General features: G+C 37.3%; 1 protein-coding gene across 1 annotated transcript in view; it reads right to left on the reverse strand.

Moving 5' to 3' along the window:
• Positions 1-14,265, reverse strand: part of TMEM182 (transmembrane protein 182) — a 56,436-nt gene extending 42,171 nt beyond the window's left edge. The window contains exons 1-3 of the mRNA XM_025992741.2: positions 13,936-14,265; positions 13,606-13,705; positions 11,444-11,542 (exon numbers count right to left, since the gene is read on the reverse strand). Of these exons, the coding sequence (XP_025848526.1) occupies positions 11,444-11,542; positions 13,606-13,705; positions 13,936-14,067 (331 nt within the window). The 5' untranslated portion in view covers positions 14,068-14,265. The remainder of the gene's footprint in view (positions 1-11,443; positions 11,543-13,605; positions 13,706-13,935) is intronic.
• Positions 14,266-18,245: the final 3,980 nt, after the last annotated feature.

An 18,245-nucleotide genomic window follows, 5' to 3' on the forward strand; every position in this document is an offset into this window, starting at 1 on the left:
GACCAATGTCCTTCCTAAATACCGATGCAAAAATCCTTAATAAAATATTAACATAGAATTCAGCAATGTATAAAAAGAATTATTTATTATGAACATATAGGATTTATTTCAATGATAAGAGTCTAGTTCAGTATTTGAAAATCAATAAATGTAATACACAATACTAATATGCTAACGAAGAATAGTATTGTGATCACACCAACTGATGCATAAAAAACCATTTAACAAAATTCAACAACCATTTATGGCAAAAGCTCTCGGGATATAAAGAGTAGAGGGGAACATTCTCAAGTTAATAAAGAACACCTGCAGAAAGATCTATAGCAACATCATATTTAAGGAAAAAAATACTGAATGGTTTTTCCTGAAGGCTAGAGATGGTGGCAAGAATGCCTGCTCTCACTGCTGCTATTCACCATGATACTGGAAGTTACAGCCCATGCAATGAGGCAAGAAAAGGAAATAAAAGGCATATAAATAAGCAAGAAAAAAATAAAATGGTCCCTATATGCCAATGACATAACTGTCATATGTAGAAAATCCCAAATAATCTATAAAACAAAACCAAACAAAATCTCCTAAAACTACTAAGTAAATTCAGCAAGGTCTGAGAATACAATATAAACATTTAAAAAATCAATTATATTTCTATTATCAATAAACACAGGGAGACCATAATTAAAAATATAATGGTTATGATTGCTAAAAAATTGAAATATTTAGGTGTAAATCTAAGTGCACAGTCAGGATTTGTAAGTTGAAGACTACAAATTGCTAATGAAAGAAATTAAAGGTCTAAATAAATGGAAAGATATATTGCATTCAGAGATTGGAAGTCTCAACATAAACAAATTAATTCTTCCCAAATTGATTTGGCAATTCCATCATCCAAGAAAGATTTTTTATAGATATAGACAAGATGTCCTAGATTTATGGGACACCTGGGTGGCTAAGCAGTTGAGCATCTGCCTTTGGCTCAGGGCATGATCCCAGGATCTGGGATCAAGTCCCACATTGGGCTCCCTGGGAGCAGCCCACTTCTCCCTCTGCCTATGTTTCTGCTTCTCTCTCTGCATCTCTCATGAATAAATAAATAAAACCTTTTTTAAAAAAAATACTGTCCTAAATTTTATATTGAAATGCAAAGGATCTAGAATAGCTAAAATAATTTTGAAAAAGAACCTAGTAGGAGGAATCATTCACTCCAACTTCAAGGTACAGCTAAAGTAATCAGAATAGTATGGCACTGGCAGAGGGCTATAGACACATAGGTCAATAAAACAGAATACATAATCCAGAAAAAATCCAACAGAAATATAAACAATTATATTAAGATGCATACAAAAGCAATTCAATGGAGGAAAGATAGTCTTTCTAACAAATGGTGTTAGAGCAATGGGATAAGTTTGAAAAATTATAAATCATACACCTTATACAAAAGTAACTCAAACGGAATCATAGATTTAAATGTAAAACATAAAACTATAAAATTTTTGGAAGAAAAGTAGAGAAAATCCTCAGAACTTGGGGCTTGGGAAATAGTTCCCAGATATGACACCAAAAGTATGATCTATAAAAGAAAAACTCCATAAATTGAACTTAATCAAAATTCGCAACTTTTACTCTGTGAAAGATCTTATTAAGGTGATGAAAAGACAAGCTACAGACTGGAAAGAAATGTTTGGAAACCACGTATTCCATAAAATACTCATATCTAAAACATATAAAGAACTCTCAAAATTCACAGTAATAATCATTTTGTTTAGAAAATACGTTGATAACTATTGTGCTCACTTTGGCAGCACATATATTAGAAAATATGTTGATAATTATTATAAATGTTTAGAAACTGATACAATGAAATACGTTTAAAACATTTTTTAAAAAGGGAAACTCATGTTTTAAAGGTACATAGCAGTCTGGACATGAGTGGTGTTTTGTTGTGTTGTGTTGTGTTGTGTTGTGTTGTGTTGTGTTGTGTTGTGTTACTGCTATTGTCCACCTGGTAGATTTCCTAACTGGTTGTTAAATAATTTTAAAAGGACCATGCCAGACTCAGACAAAATCGCTCCTTCCTAATGTCTTAGTGTCAGCCATCTGTAATCCAGCAGACCTCCTAACTGGTCCACCTGATTCCACATCGGGCTTTCTACAGTCTGTTAAGGATGCAAGACCTAGAGAAATTCTTTTACAACAAAAACCAGGTCAAAACTGTCCTTTAGACCCCTTCACCTCTTGTTCACAACATGAGTCAAGGTCCTTACAATGGCCCAACCTCCTGCTATGCCCTCCACCTCCCTGGCCATTTCCCCTACTCTCTGCTCACTCCATCTCTTCCTTGCTGTGCTGCCTCTTCTGCGTTCTTTGCTCATATCAGGCATATTCTAGCCTCTGGGTCTTTACAACTCATGTTCTCTCTACCTGGAACACTCTTTTGGATATCAAATGGCTCACTCCCTCACTTTCTACAAGTCTCCACTCAATATAATTTTCTCAGAGCCAAGCTTCCCTCTGACCATATTACAGAGTTCTCATCGCCCTCATTTCTGCCAGCCCCTCATCTCCAGCCTCTTTCCATGTTTTATGCTTTTTCAGAGTAGTTGTCATCTTCCAATATGCTAATTGGCTTATTTTATCTTGCCTTGTGTGTCTCCCCTCTCCAGAATGTCAGCCCTACAAGGACAGAAATTTCTATCTGTTTTGTGTGCTGCTATTCTCCAGAACCTAGAACAGTGCCTGGCACACAGTATGTGCTCAATAAGTATTTGTTGAATGAAATTTAATAAAAGTTACTAGAAAAACACTGGCAAAGCTTGGCTACTACAGATGGTAACATTAACTGACTTGTACTAGGATAATGGTGATCATGATAATGATAATGAACACCGCTTTGAAGTCCTTATTCTTTGCCAGAAACTCTACCAAGTAATTGATGTGACTGCACACACACACACACACACACACACATACACACACGCACACACACACCTCAGAGAACAGGAAGCATTTCACTAGGGAAAAGTTACGATGAACTCATGTGCCCTCATGAGGACTTATTTTCAGTGTTCTAAATTGGTATGTTGCCATAGCTGACATTTATTGAATACCAACTACATGGCAACTACTCTGCTAAGCATTTGGATTATTATCTCTCCTCATTTGAACAACTGTGGGATTTAAATACTATACTAATCTCCCCTTTACCAACAAGTACAGTGAGTTTTGTGGAGATAAAGAGTCAGAGCCAGGAAATGGTGGCTCTAGGTAGTGAACACAGACATACTGGCTGAAAGTCCAGCTTGTAACTCCCATAGACACCTTACCACAAGCCAGCCCCTGTGCTAAATACTCTCTGTACAGCATCCATCTAGTCCTCAGAAGAGGGATTGAGGAACCAGGACAGCTTAGCTGGATGACAGAACCCTACTCAACCAGGGATGGGCACCTCAAAACAGACATCACTTCTGTGATCACCTTTTTTAATATCGAGATTGCCTCCACAGACATTCTATTTCCTTTTATTTCCCTCCAAGTACTTGACTGACTTATTTTGTTTATCATCTGTCTCCCTACCATAATGAAAGCTTCACTGGGGCAAGAATTTAGGGCTGACACTAAAGCACCCAGAATAGTACCCAGGATTTAATATTTTCTCCATTGGATTGAGTAAATATTTTTCCTAAGAAAAGATCCACAACTCAGAGCAGAAGCAGTAATATTTAAAGATGAGAGAGACCAAGTTCAGTACCTTGTTCCTTTTTTTGTCTGCATATTCTACATGGAAGAAGGAAACTAATGTGCTTTTCATGTGCTTTTGAGCCCAGACTTGGAGCTGGGCACAGAATGTACACAGTATGAATATAATTCTGAAGAAGAGCTTGGGTCCTCAGAAGTGTTAGCAATGAATATCTAGAATGTTCTCATCAAAGGTGGTTTTTTGCCCACCTTATACCCCAGAATATTTGGCTATATTGAGACATTTTTTGATTGGCACAACTGAAGGGTGCTACTGGCATCTAGTGGGTAGAGGCTAGGGGTACTGCTAAACATCCTACAATGTATGGGACAGTTCCACAACAAAGAATTGTCTGGCCCAAAATGTCAATCAATACTGCCAAGGCTGAGATAGCCTGGCACCCAGAGGTTCTCTGTGGTTGGATGAGATTTCTACTTCTGAGTGTAGCTGACGTTTTAATAGGTATAACGGAAGCCTCTGTAGAGGCTGGAGCCTGTCCTCCATGACAGGAAGACAAGCCACACTACGTAAATAACCACAGTCTTGTTTACAGAAGGTAATCTCCCCCATTAGTGCAGGGATGTTACATAAGCTGCCAATCAATCCTTAGATATACATGAATAAATTGTAGGGAACACAAAATAACACCCTCTGAAAAAGTGATTTTTAATTACAGCTTTGATGTTGGGCCCTGGAACTGGAAAGCCAACTGTATCCTCATGAGCTGCAGTTTTGGAAGGCTGAGCAAGCTGCCCTATGAGTCCCCTCCAATCTGAATGCAGTAGAGCCCTCACTGGGTCACAGATAAAAAGTCAGCCAGAAATCGGGAACTGAAGCCACCCTGTAATATCATGCTGTACCTGTGGCCATCACTGTGTAATCCCAAATGTTTGAATGAATAGTAGGATGTTAAGGTATTTTTAAATATCTAGGTACTTGACATTTATGACCAAAAAATAAAAAAGGAACTGTATATTCCATTATGATTTGCAGTGTATGTTTTCTATATAACTAAAGCAGAACAGAAGGCAGTTTGGTAAATTTAAGACAATATCCAGACTCACCATATTTTCAACATGAGAAAATTGGTAAATAAGACCCAGCTACACCAGCATTATTGATCGGGAAGCAAGACCCCAACAAAATTAGATACCTAGCACATGTTGATACACCTTCTTAGTTATTTAAGTGTTTACATTAACTTTAGACTCGAATCTTAATTCATCTCTGTGCTGTTTAAAATTGTCAAATATAGGGGATCCCTGGGTGGTGCAGCGGTTTAGCACCTGCCTTTGGCCCAGGGCGCGATCCTGGAGACCCGGGATCGAGTCCCACGTCGGGCTCCCCGTGCATGGAGCCTGCTTCTCCCTCTGCCTGTGTCTCTGCCTCTCTCTCTCTCTGTGTGTGTGTGACTATCATAAATAAATAAATAAATAAAATGTTTAAAAAATTGTCAAATATAATGGTATTTATATTTTATTTTGCCTTGTATAGTAAAGCAAGATGTTGTGTGTATGTGTGTAGTGTGTATGATTGTTTTTATAAGGACTTTGTACTCTCTGTAAATGTTGTGCTCTTTTGGTACTACTCCAAGTCCAAGTGCTGGCTAATCACAAAGGTCTCAACTTCCTCACTTCCGATTCCCTATACATCCCAAATGAGGGTTCACACCCCCATTATCCTGTTGCTCTGCCCCCTTTATGAGTATCTCTGCTTTCTGACTTCTCCTCTTGGGAGAGTAGATGGAGGAGCAAGCCTGAGGTAGGGCTATCATCAGGTGACAGAAGGTAGGGGAAAATGGAATGGTTCCCTGGGGGACAGAGGGCATTGCCAGGAGAAGAGGGCAGGGCCCTCAGGTCCAATCTAAGGGAACAGACCGTGAGCAGGAGTGGGATACAGAGCAGCAGGCCTACAGGTCTCAGGCCAAACCAGCAGGACACATAGGTTAAGGTTTAGAAAGAGATGCCTCTGTAGCTGAGGCTTCAGTGGGGACAGCTGTCCGTGGCCACCAGAACTCTTGAATTATCCTGTCTCACCCAATTCCTTTGTGCCCCTCTCACTCTCATTCACTCTGCATTTGTCACTGAGGGCTGTGACCTCCTTCCCAAGACTCTCCCTGCCACCAGCCCCTGTGACAGTGTTGACAGTCTGCTCATCAACTTGCTTTCCAAGGCTTCTTTTTCATTCACCTTTATGGACTGTCTCCGCTTCTTTCTTTCTCTAAGTATAATTGATATTTTACCACCTCATTTTCTATGATTTTTTTCTTAAAGATTGTATCTGATATCAAAAAACCACTTCTATAATTCCTCATCAGTATCTGCTGCTCTAACTAATGTCTTTCGGGGAAATCAGTATTGTACATCAAGTTACACGCTGAATTATTTCAAAATGATGTTTTAGCATAAACTCAACTTTAAAATGTTGAAATTCAAACCAAATTCCATCCCCCACTTCCAAATATGACCCTTCCTCCTATTGTTCATATTTCTGTCCTCCTTATCAAATTTTCCTAGCTGAAATCATTCATAGTTCAGTACCAGTTGGCAAGTAATGTGGTACGATGGCATGATACAACAACAAAGAAAACCTATTCCTACCTTCTGATTCACACTTCCGTAAATATAATCCAAAGAAGTAATACAAATTATGAAAAATGTTACATGTATAAAATTATTTTTATGTTTTATTATTCATTTTTTTCATGAAATTATTTTTAACGTAGAGGTAGCAACTAACATTTAAAATTTAAGAAACCATTAGGTTAAAATGTGGAGAAATGGTTGCTAACTTAGAAAAGATGTATGTTTATATTTATAATAATCAAAACTATGTACAATATGCATATAAAAGGACTGACAAGAAATACCCTAAAATAATATTTATCATTTAGACAGAGATGACCATCCTACCTTTTATTACACATTGTTTAAATTGAATTATGCCTTTTCAAAAAGGAATTTCTTCATCATCTTATATTCCTCCAGCTTTCTTTTGTATGACTACCAAGTTTTACACATTAACTCTTTAAATATCATCTATATCCATTATTCCCTTTTCATCCTTGCTACCCCACCCTTGTCTGAGCTCTTTTTTTTAAGATTTTTTATTTATTTGTTTATTCATGAGAGACACAGAAAGAGAGAGAGAGAGAGAGGCAGAGACACAGGCAGAGGGAGAAGTGGGCTCCATGCAGGGAGTCTGATGTGGGACTTGATCCCAGGTCTCCAGGATCATGCCCTGGGCTGAAGGCAGTGCTAAACCACTGAGCTACCCAGGCTGTCCTTGTCTGAGCCTTGATGACTGTTGATCCTTTATGGAATCAGCACTGACTACCAGCCCTTCTCCCTTTCCTCCTCTACGATCCTGACTAAAGAGCCAGGCAACTCCAAGTTGCCTCCAAGTTGCCAACTCCAAGTTGCCAACTCCAAGTTGCCAACTCCAGCTTACAGAGGCCACATGACACTGTCCTGGTGACTAGCACTTTGGTGGAAATCTACTGGAGAATTCTAGGGATACTCTGCTCTTCTGAAGATGAAAGAGCATGGTGGCAACTGTGCATCTGCCAAGGATGGTGGGAGGAAAGCCTGAAAGTGCCTGGGTCCCTGACAGCATCATTGTGGCAGCTGCTTTTGACCTTGTTGTGGAACAAAACTGCCCTTATTTCTTACTAGTTAGTTTTCTGTCACTTACATCCTAACACATGGCTTTCCTACATGATTCTTTCCTGTTCTAGTCGGCTATAGTCTACTTCATCCTACAATTTTGTATAAGGATGAAGGAAGAGAAGACCAGAAAAGAATACAAAATAAATAAATATTGACAATAAAAGCAAAGGGCAGCTGACATGTGAAAGCAGTGCTGAAGATCTAAAAGTTATAAAAAGTATGAAAAACAATTTAAGAGTAATCTAAGTCCACTTAATAAAGGTTTGAGAAATTCCTACACACACCAACAGCTCCTTAGGACATCAATATTAGTACCACAGTATAGGGTAGTAACAAAGACTCTCCCAGAGTATACATTTAGCATTCAGTCTACAGTGGGTACAACCAGTGAGCCAAACACACAAGACATCACTGCCATGGAACTTAGAGTTGAACTAGGAAGGAAATACATGAACAAAATAATTACACAAGTAAACAAAGTCTGTGCTATGGATATTCAAATTAAAGAATGACTCAGTCAGTAGAGTATTCAACTCTTGATCCCCATATAGTAGTGGGATAGGGGACTGGCAAGGAAGGCTTCTTTAGAACACTGAAGTGTGTACTAGCTTGGGGGATGAGGCTGCTTGTTAGAGAAATGAAGGGAGGAGGTGTGGGGAAGAGAGGAACAGCTTTTGGGGAAGAGGGATGCCTCCTACAGGCCCTAAAGCATGAGGGCAAACACTGATTCTGAGAAACTCAAGGAAGGTCATGGTGTGTGTTCTTGTTCCAACTCACCAAGAACAGAAGAAACTATGTTCAATATATTCTTCTTACGAAGAAAGTCAAGAAATTTTTGCATTAAGTAATTCCATAGAGACATGTAAGCATTTACTAAGTGCCATGCACTATACTAGGTTCTGGGAGTATACAAATGAGTAGGATACATTCTGTACTTTAGGGAGTTCCAACAAATAATGAAGGGAGTAAGGTAAATAACTGTAGTTACATATAATGAGCACTTTGATTGGGGGGGGCAAAGGCTTTTGGGACACTGACAAAAATGACTAATTCACTCGGGCTGAATTATCTAGAAAATTAGTCTATGTTCTGTACATCATTGCCAATTGATACCAAATAAATGCACCACGACTGGGTTTAATCATAAAACAAACCAGAAAATATAAATTCTGACAGATATCAAAAGGTAATGAAATTGTTTAAAGGATTTCAAAGTATATAATCCTACTTTAACAACCTCTCTAGGCTTGGGCAAATAACTAGATTCGAGCATAACCAAATTTTAGAATATGTTTTTGAGACAAAAATAAAGGAAACACTAAATTAGACCTGATTATACACACAGGTCAGGATCAGATAGAAAAGTAGAAAAAGCCAACATAATGTTAAAATTGGTCTTTTGTTGAGATCCTGTGAAGAGACTTATACTTAAAAAAATTTAATGGCTAAAACTAAAATTTGCCCTTTGACTCACTGTAGCTTTTAAGATTATCAATAAACAAAATCCGGAGACTTGGACCTTTGCATTTGTTCTGCCAATGATCAGCTGTGTCACAATAGTCACATGGTTTCTCTGGCTCTCAGTCTCCTTATTATGAAATAGAATAATTTCATCAGTAGCATCCAATAATTATAAAATAATCTTTCCAGAAAAATTAGACACCACTATATTATTTTCACTGATTTCAATACTGGCTAACTGCAACTGCAAGAATTCAGGAGAATACAAAGCCATTTTGCCAAGCTGGAATATATCAGATTTTACAAACAATACTTTGAATTTAGCCAAGATAAATTAGCAAATGTATAATGCCGGATAATTATAAGGCTACATGAAGCCAAAGAGTGGCTATGGAGTCTAGTAAAGCCCAGATGGCCTCACTAACTAGAAAACACGACTTTTAGTCAAGTAAAACTCTTCTAATGATATCCATGGCCCTTCTCTTGGAAAAGGGAACCGTAAGAAAAAATCACCCAAATATAATATCAGATATCATTGTACTTTATTATGAAGGTACGTGAAATATGTATATGCTATTTCTGCTGTAGGACATGTTTCTTCCCATCTCAGTGATTTTTGCTAAAGTGTTTGATAAAGTTGCTTAAAGTGAATAGGGAGTTACAATATGTGAGCCAAAGAGGAGTCTGATAATTTAAAACAAAAAAAATTGGAATATGGTTTTGTCATTAGATCCAAAAAATGACAGTAATTATATGCAGTGCTACATAATAATTCTAAGCATAATTGCAGTATAATTTTTGTGACATGCACTTACTATCCATCTCCATCATAATTATTATGTTTAGATCATGTCACCTTGTTTTTCAAGTTCTCTACTATTTCCTTGAGGTGCAGACTTTTCAAATATGTAGATTCATTTTAAATATATGGTGCCCACGATACCTATCTCATCACAGGGCCTGAACATATAAATATCAATAACAATACTAATACCTATGCAAATACCTAATGTTGTGGAAAGTCAACTCTGTACCATTTATCAGTCCATTTTACAAAAGTAAGAATGTCAGAGGATAGCTTTTTTATAACTTTTGTAATACAAAATGTTTATCCTACTCTTTCCCACGCCATCTCTTCTCTTCTCAGTTAGAAGGTCCATGTAACACACTATGCAAAAGGCTGTGACAAATGGGAACTGTCTTGTGCAATTTTTAATGAGGAAGAGTACCCACACCACACAATCTCAAGGCCAAAAGCCACAGCCATTTTGAGCAAAAGCAACTTTGATGGACAAGCATGGCTATATGTCAACTTGCCTCTTTTCCTATCCAGATCTCATGCACACTCCGTGAAATGTCACGTTAATCATGTGATATAAGTAAATGTTTATATTCTGTGCATTAATTTGTTTAGACCACTCATATGGCCTCATCTAATTAGTTGAAGGCGTTAAGAGTAAGGGCTAGATTTCCTAAAGAAGACATTATTCCAGAGTTTTCAGCCTTCAGATTCAAGACTATAATAGCAACTCTTAATCAGTCTGCTGGCTTCCCTTACAGATTTTAGACTTGTCAGCCTCCACAAACACATAAGCCAATTCCTTAAAATCTCTCCATCAGTCCATCAAACAATCAATCATTCTGTCTCCCCAAACTCCACCCCCACCTATATATCTCCTACTGATTCTCTGGAGAATACTAATATGAGATTATTTGGAACATTAAATATATTACTTATTCTCTTTAAAAAAACAAATATTTTTGTATCTGTTTATGACATTGGTAAATTCTGAACCAACTCTTAGTTTTAAGATTATGATAAACACCCTTTATTAAAACTTCATGAGGGGATCCCTGGGTGGCGCAGTGGTTTGGCGCCTGCCTTTGGCCCAGGGCGCGATCCTGGAGACCCGGGATCGAATCCCATGTTGGGCTCCCTGTGCATGGAGCCTGCTTCTCCCTCTGCCTGTGTCTCTGCCTCTCTCTCTCTCTCTCTCTCTGTGACTATCATAAATAAATAAAGAAAAAAATATTAAAAAAAAAATAAATAAAAAAATAAAACTTCATGAAACCAGCTGAGAATAAAGCTGACATATTGAGCCTATGTACTTTCTATAAAACTAGATTTAAGTATATATTATGTATTTGCCATATGAACTAAGTTTGTGTACTTTCCATAGAACATATAGTATGAAAATATCAAAGAAACTAGGTAATCATGGCTCTCAGTTATGATATTTGACTATTCTTTTTCTATAAGTTATCACACATAACAAAGTTCAATCATTTTGTAGGAAAACAGGAGCATACTCAATTTGTATGTGCAACAGCTGCAAAAACAATGTTTTAAAAGTAGGGTGTGTATTACAATTATTTTTCATTGTAAGACTAGTTTTAGGTCAGTTAAACCCATAAGAAGCAGTTCTTCCTAATAAACATAATTATTTCCACATTGGAAAATACACATTGGAAAATACAGATAGATACCAGAGAAAATGTTAAAATGATACATGTTAAAAAAATTTTTTTCAGAAAAACAAGTCCCTCTCCAAGGGATTCTGTGGATAGAATTACTTACTAACAGCAGAATCATACGAGGTTGAGTTGTGCTCGCCTCTCATAAAGGGATATGGTGACAGGTAAGCATGTGCGCAGTTCTTGGATGGTGGCTGATTGGCTAGGAAGGAGACCAAACAATGGCAGTTGTTATTGAGAAAATGAATGAAGACTCATTCTTAACAGGAGAGAAATATGGGATCTCACAAGCTAAATAAATTGCAGGTTAGATCAACAGATTCAGAGAACTGTTGAGTGAAGGAAAAAAATTCATATCAAGAAACTCAGAGGATCTGGAAAGCGGATTTATCCAAAACATCTAGCTCAGGACATAGTTCAATGCAGAGAATGCACCTGACATCACCTTAAGGTTAAAGGCCTTACCCTTCATTTATTTTCACAACCATATTCTCCAGTTCCTAACATGACGCCTAGTGCATGGTAAGTATTCAAAAAGTAATTGTTTTAAAAATCTAATAAACTTAGATGTAGGGTGGTTCAGTCAGTAAATTGTCTGCCTTTTGCTCAGTTCGTGATCCAGAATCAGCCCTGCATTGGGCTCCCTGATCCTCAAGGAGCCTGTTCTCCCTCTGTCTCTGCTTCTCTGTGTGTGTGTGTGTCTCTCATGAATAGATAAATAAAATCTTTTTTTAAAAATTAGACTTAACCTTGATCAGTTCTGCTTAACATTAAAAGTATTCTATATTCTATTTTTAGGGAAAAATGGAAATAATAGGTTATACAAGTTAATAATTCAAAAGCATTTTTAGTATTTGGAGAAAAACAAGAAAAAAAATTTAAGATTCTATTTATTTATTTGAGAGAGAGAGAATGAGACAGCACAAGCAACGGGAGCTGCAGTCAGAGCGAAAGGGAGAAGCAGGCTCCCTGCTGAGCAGGGAGCATGAGGTGATTCTCAATCCCAAGACCCTGGGATCATGACGTGAGCCAGACAGATGCTGAACCAACTGAGCCACGTAGGAGACCCAAGAAAAACTTTTATGTTGTTTGAAAACTTCAAGATTTCACTGCGAGGAGTGAAATTCTTCCTTTCTCTAAGTCCTTGGCAAAGTCTTCTTCTTGCACAGTCTGACTTTTAGACTCTGTTAGTCTAAAAGTATTTAGACTAACTAACTAACAGAGTCTAAATACTTTTCATTGGCAGATTGCATGCTTATTCTCTTCCCCAAAATGACTATAAGATAGCCTGTCAACTATTTCCTGCAAAATTCCATTTCATCATTACTTGGTTCCTTTTATGTATGCCAGCTTGTTGTCAGCTTGCTTAAGTCTTCCAAGATCTCATATTTTTATTATATATTCTTTTATTGTACAATCTTGACTACTGTGTAAATGCCATATTTTGATATATCACAGGAGTATATAAGGAGACTAATAATTTCAACCTATAATAACCTTTAGAGTAATAAGCAGTTTTTATTGTTGAATGCAATAAGATAGAATCTAGTTATTTTCGATGAATCGATTTTCAAAGATTAATATAATATAGGAAATACAGTGAAAAGAATGCATTGTATTTTCAAGAGGCTACTCTACTTCAAAAGAGAACTTTCAAGTTTCTATGAGAGAATGCAAACATCAAAAGCCAGGCGTTTCTTGATATTGCCCACAAACATGCTTAAAGCCCAAACAGAGTGAGCTTTCATCCACTGCTGTCGGTAATTAAGTTTCATTATTAAAAAAAAAAGATTTTTTTTTACTTTAAAGCCATGGATATAAAACAACATATCTCTATTTCTAAATTTTTAAATTTGCGATTTCAAGTGTTGATACCCAAACCCCTCCCCCCCCAAAAAAAACAAAAACAACCATTTACTTGCAATACAGCAATAATAGACACTTGAGAAAAACACCATAGGTAATATATAGGGTTTTTTTAAAATTAGGGTTAGTGTATTTTAAGTAAGAGCAAGGAAACAACAGATAATTCAGTTTTGCATTGATTATTCAGACTTCTACTTTAGGTTGGAAAATAAAATAATTATTCATATAGCCAATTCTACCTCCTGAAAAAGAATCACTTCATGAGTCTTTTGGAAGATGTCCTTTCAAGATTCTATAGTTAAGAATCCAATCCTATCTTGTAAGTGATCTGTACTAAATAAGAAGCTTTTCATTCTTATTTTAATGACAAGGGGGAAAATAAATATAAATTGCACTTACTGTACCAGAACTTCCAAATACTAGAATCATTCCCTTCCACAATCCCATTAAACCAACATCTCCAGAAGAATCCTTCATGGTGGAAAGTGACGTTCTCTATCTGCACAGGAACACAGATGAAGTAATGAAGTAACTTGCTGTCAACCAAAGTACGTAACTAGGAAAATATCAAAGCAACATATTTTATCCCAAATAATAACGGTCAGTAGTTTTCTACCTATCTCTTCTGTAAAGAAATAGGCACTCCACTACTGTTCTCTGATTTCAAGAGGATACATAAGGCTATCTTCACCCTACCAAGTACATCAATATTTGGAAGAAGAAACGCACATTCTGTTCACCTGAACACTTCCCCACTTCAGTTGCAAGAAGCCAATAATCCGATCCAAAAGCCACCAAAAAGAGTAAAACCCCCAAAGCACCAAAGAGAGCCCCAAAGAAGATGGCAATATTTAGTCTCATTTTCAAGTCACTGGTTTCCCTTTAAATAAAATAAGAAATTAAGAAATGTCAGACACCTAGCTTCTCAATTAAAAAAAAAAGAAGAAGAAAGATGTTTTGAGTAAGCAGGATCTTCTTGAGAAGCCTCCCCTAGCTCATGTTGTGGTGCCTTCTCACTCACACTCAGCCAGTGGATTTGTGTTCCCTTTGCTCTCCCCTGGAGGCTCTCCAGCCCAGCAGCTGAGAATGGCCAGCTATTTTAGGATACTGATTGAGGAGCTGTCTCTCTCCCATGGGGATCAAAAAATAGCTGACCTTCCCTTAACTATAGAGAGGAGTATCAGGAGCTGGCTAGAATGACCATTATTGCTGTTGGGTAATCCATAGAAGTGGAAAGAAGATGGAGTGGTATGAAGTCATTGGCAGTATTGGCTCAACATCTTAATTGTCTGAACGAGCTCCTCTTAGTCTAGAATGACCATTACTATCCCAAAGCCAAAGACACTTAAGAATCCCTTTGAAGATAGATAAATAACAGCTATAAGAAACCACAGAGAGTTCTCTTAAATACAACTGAAGTTGTAATTAATTTCTTAATTCCTTTTGGATATTATTGGGATACAAAATAATCTGTGGGTCAAGTGGTCTAATGTAACATGCAACACAGAGTACAGTTCAGGTTTATAAACTACATTCAGATGTATACTTAAAAGATCAAGAATAAAGTAACATAAACTATTTATACAAAAAAAGTACTTTCATGCCACATATGCTATTGGCATAAAAACAGTATTTTGTACAGCAGCTCCCAGATCTTGTAGAAGTTACTCCAAATAACTATCCCCAAAGTGGCCAGGCGAAAAAAAAAAAAAGGCTCAAAATATATTGTTTTCCGGATTAAGATGAAATAATCTGGTCTACTATTTCTTTTGTTCCTTTTGTTTTAAATATCTGACTCCCTCTTAATATGTCATACTTAATTTTCAAAAATTTTATTTAAATTCAGTTAGTTAACAAATAATATATTATTGGTTTCAGAGGTAGAGGTTAGTGATTATATAATATATAATACCCAGTGATCATTACATCATGTGCCCTCCTTAATGCTCATCACCCAGTTATGCCCTCACCCCACCCCTCTCCTCCAGCAACCCTCAGTTTGTTTCCTATGATTAAGAGGTTAGTCTCCCTTTCTGATTTTGTCTTGTTTTATTTATTCCTCTCTTCATCTATGGTCCTGTTTGATCCTTATACAAACCACCTAATGAATTGACACTTCCTTCATGCCTTGTTCCTGTTTTTTTATTTTTTTCATGCCTTGTTTCTACAGTTGTTCCCTTTTCATGTCTGAATATGCCAGAGAAGATTTTTAAGTATTTGTGTAATATTTTAAAATGTGTACTATCTCTATGGCTACTGTTTTTTTAAATACATATTCTCAAAAATGACATGAGTTACTGCATCTTCTGAAAAGGCATCAGCTCTACCACCTTCCTTCACCACTTCTGCTTGGTATGGGACAGATCCTTAAATAGAGTTCAGTGAGGGCAAGAGATGACTCTTCAGTAAGGATGTAGGGCCTTGGTCAGTTCCGGCTACATGAAGTCGGAGGTGCCTGAAAGTCACCCGAATTCTAAGTCACAGAATCAGTGGCTGTGAGGGTTAAATGGAGTTTGACAGTACACCTGAGATGATTCTTCATCTAATGCTCAAATCTCTTTTGTAAGACACCCCCATGGCATCAAGCCCTGCCATTTCTAGCCTGTCTAAAGGACATCAGTAATGTCCACACAACCCTGCCTTAATTTCTGGCAAAAGCTGCTTCCCTAAAGTTTCCAGGATTAATCCTACTCAGTGCTCTGAGATTGCACAGCACGAGTGTCCATTCCTGTCACATGACAATTTTCTGCTATCTTGAAGAAAATAGAGTCTAACACCTTACTACCACCACCTTTCCAATTTGGAGGCTGTGATAAGCAGAGTAATCATCTCCTAAAGATATCCACACCCTAATGCTAACCATAATCACATAATCTGTGAATAGGCTATTTTCCACTGCAATATCCTGGGCTGTACACAGGTAGGTCCAATCTAATCACATGAATCCTTAAAAGAAAAGTAGAGAATCTCTTCTAACAGAGTGGTCAGAGAAAGAAACGTGACAAGAAAAAGGATCAGAGAGTTGCTGGCTTGAAGGGACCACAAGCAAAGTAATGTGGGTGGCTTCTAGTTCCTGGAAGAGGAAAAAACAGATTCTCCCTGAAAGCTTCCCTGAGAAAGAAACATAGCTTTACCAACACCTTGTTTTGGGGGATTTCTGACCTCTGGAACTACAGGACAGTAAATTTGTATTGTTTTAAGCCAGCCACTAACTTTTTATTAATTTGTTACAGCAACAATGGGAAGCTAATACAGATGCTATTTTCTAGTCAATGCAATATGCAATCAAATTAAGTTTTTTTTGGGTGGGGCTGGAGTAGGAAATACAACTAGAAATAGTGCTTATTGAGAACTTAGGAGAGTCTAGGCATTTTGCCAGATATAAGGTTACAGTACACAGGCCCTGACCTAGAGGAGTTCATACCCTACTGGGAAAAAATGATTCGTTAAAATGAAGTACATAGGAACACCTGGATGGCTCAGTGGTTGAGCATCTGCCTTCAGCTCAGGGAGTGATTCTGGAGTTCCAAGATCAAGTCCCACATCAGGCTCCCTGAATGGAACCTGCCTCTCCCTCTCCCTGTGTCTCTCATAAATAAATAAAATCTTAAAAAAAAAAAGAATGAAGTACCTAGAGGTTGTAATAATGAGCTTCTGGCCAACCTAGACACATTCTCCTGCTCCCCACCCATCCTTCTAGCAGCATTGGTGTGGTTGTGTAGCTGTGTTTGTAGGCATATCAAAAAGGTTTGTAGTAAAGATCTATGCATTAATACTAAATATTTAACACATACATTCACAAACACACACACACACACACACATACAAGCAATTAGATTTTTAAAATAAGCAGAAAGGAAAAAAATCTTTAAAAATAAGCAGAAAGGAGTGTAGGGCTTTGTTATAGTTCATCTCAATTTTGATCTTTGTCACACACACACACACACAAACATACACACACAAAATCACCTTTCTGGACTGGTCCATCAACGAATAACATTTCCTTACTATTTATGGTTTATCCAAAAATGTATCAGCATCATTATAAAAATGTGTTTATTAAATCAATTATAAGTAACCAATCTAATTTTTTCCACCATTCACTTGTAAACATCTATTTGATATCACAGAGTACTTCTGACATCTTGAAACTGAACCCCTTCAGCTCCCTTATCACAGTGTTTGACACACAACAGGCACTAAAATAAAATAAAAATCAATTTGTATTAGGACTCTTGGCTGAAATGCAAATACATGACCTTCTGGGCTATCCAACTGGCAATCTATCCCAAAAGACATGGCCCTGATCTGGCATGGCCTGTTCTTTGTGAAACTTGGAGAGACAAATTTTAGTGGGGTATGTGCTTCCTTTGTAGATACTCACAAATCATGTTTTTGAGAATCTCCATTGAGACTCTTACTGAGAAATGAAACAGAACTTAGCATCCAGGGGTCAAAAAGTGTGTCTCTTTTTTAGAAAATCAGTCCATTTGCCCATCATTTGCAACTCCTCTAATTTTGCATGATCCCTAAAGTATTTCTAACAGCCATTGAGCATCTCTTCCTTGGGTTCTTTTGGCTGCCCGAACAATTGCCCATACACCAGGAAGATGGCTAAAAACTGCTGGGTTATTATCATCTCTACAGATTTGGGCAGAGCTTCTCTTTTTCCCTTCACACTCCTTTCTAGTTGAAAGGACAGGAGATGAGGAGAGACAGACATACTCAGGCACCAACCTCAACTCATAATAATCCTATAAAAAAGTAACTCCATTGCCTATCCTTTATGTGAATATTACATCTATTTTTATGTTGATATGATTATTGCACTGAATCCACAAGGCCACAGCATAAACATGGTGTCTCAGGTTCAATCCTCTGGGAGAGTTTGATTGTCAAAAATGTGAAGTGAGGTACTGAGGTGAATAATAATAGCTGATATTCATGAGCATCTACTATGTGGCAGACACAAAGCTAAGCATGTTAAATATCTTGACTACAAGTCAGTCTTCATTAGACAAAACGTGATACAATCACTT

Source organism: Vulpes vulpes, chromosome 16 (assembly GCF_048418805.1).
Source record: "Vulpes vulpes isolate BD-2025 chromosome 16, VulVul3, whole genome shotgun sequence".
NCBI classification, from domain to species: Eukaryota; Metazoa; Chordata; class Mammalia; order Carnivora; family Canidae; genus Vulpes; species Vulpes vulpes.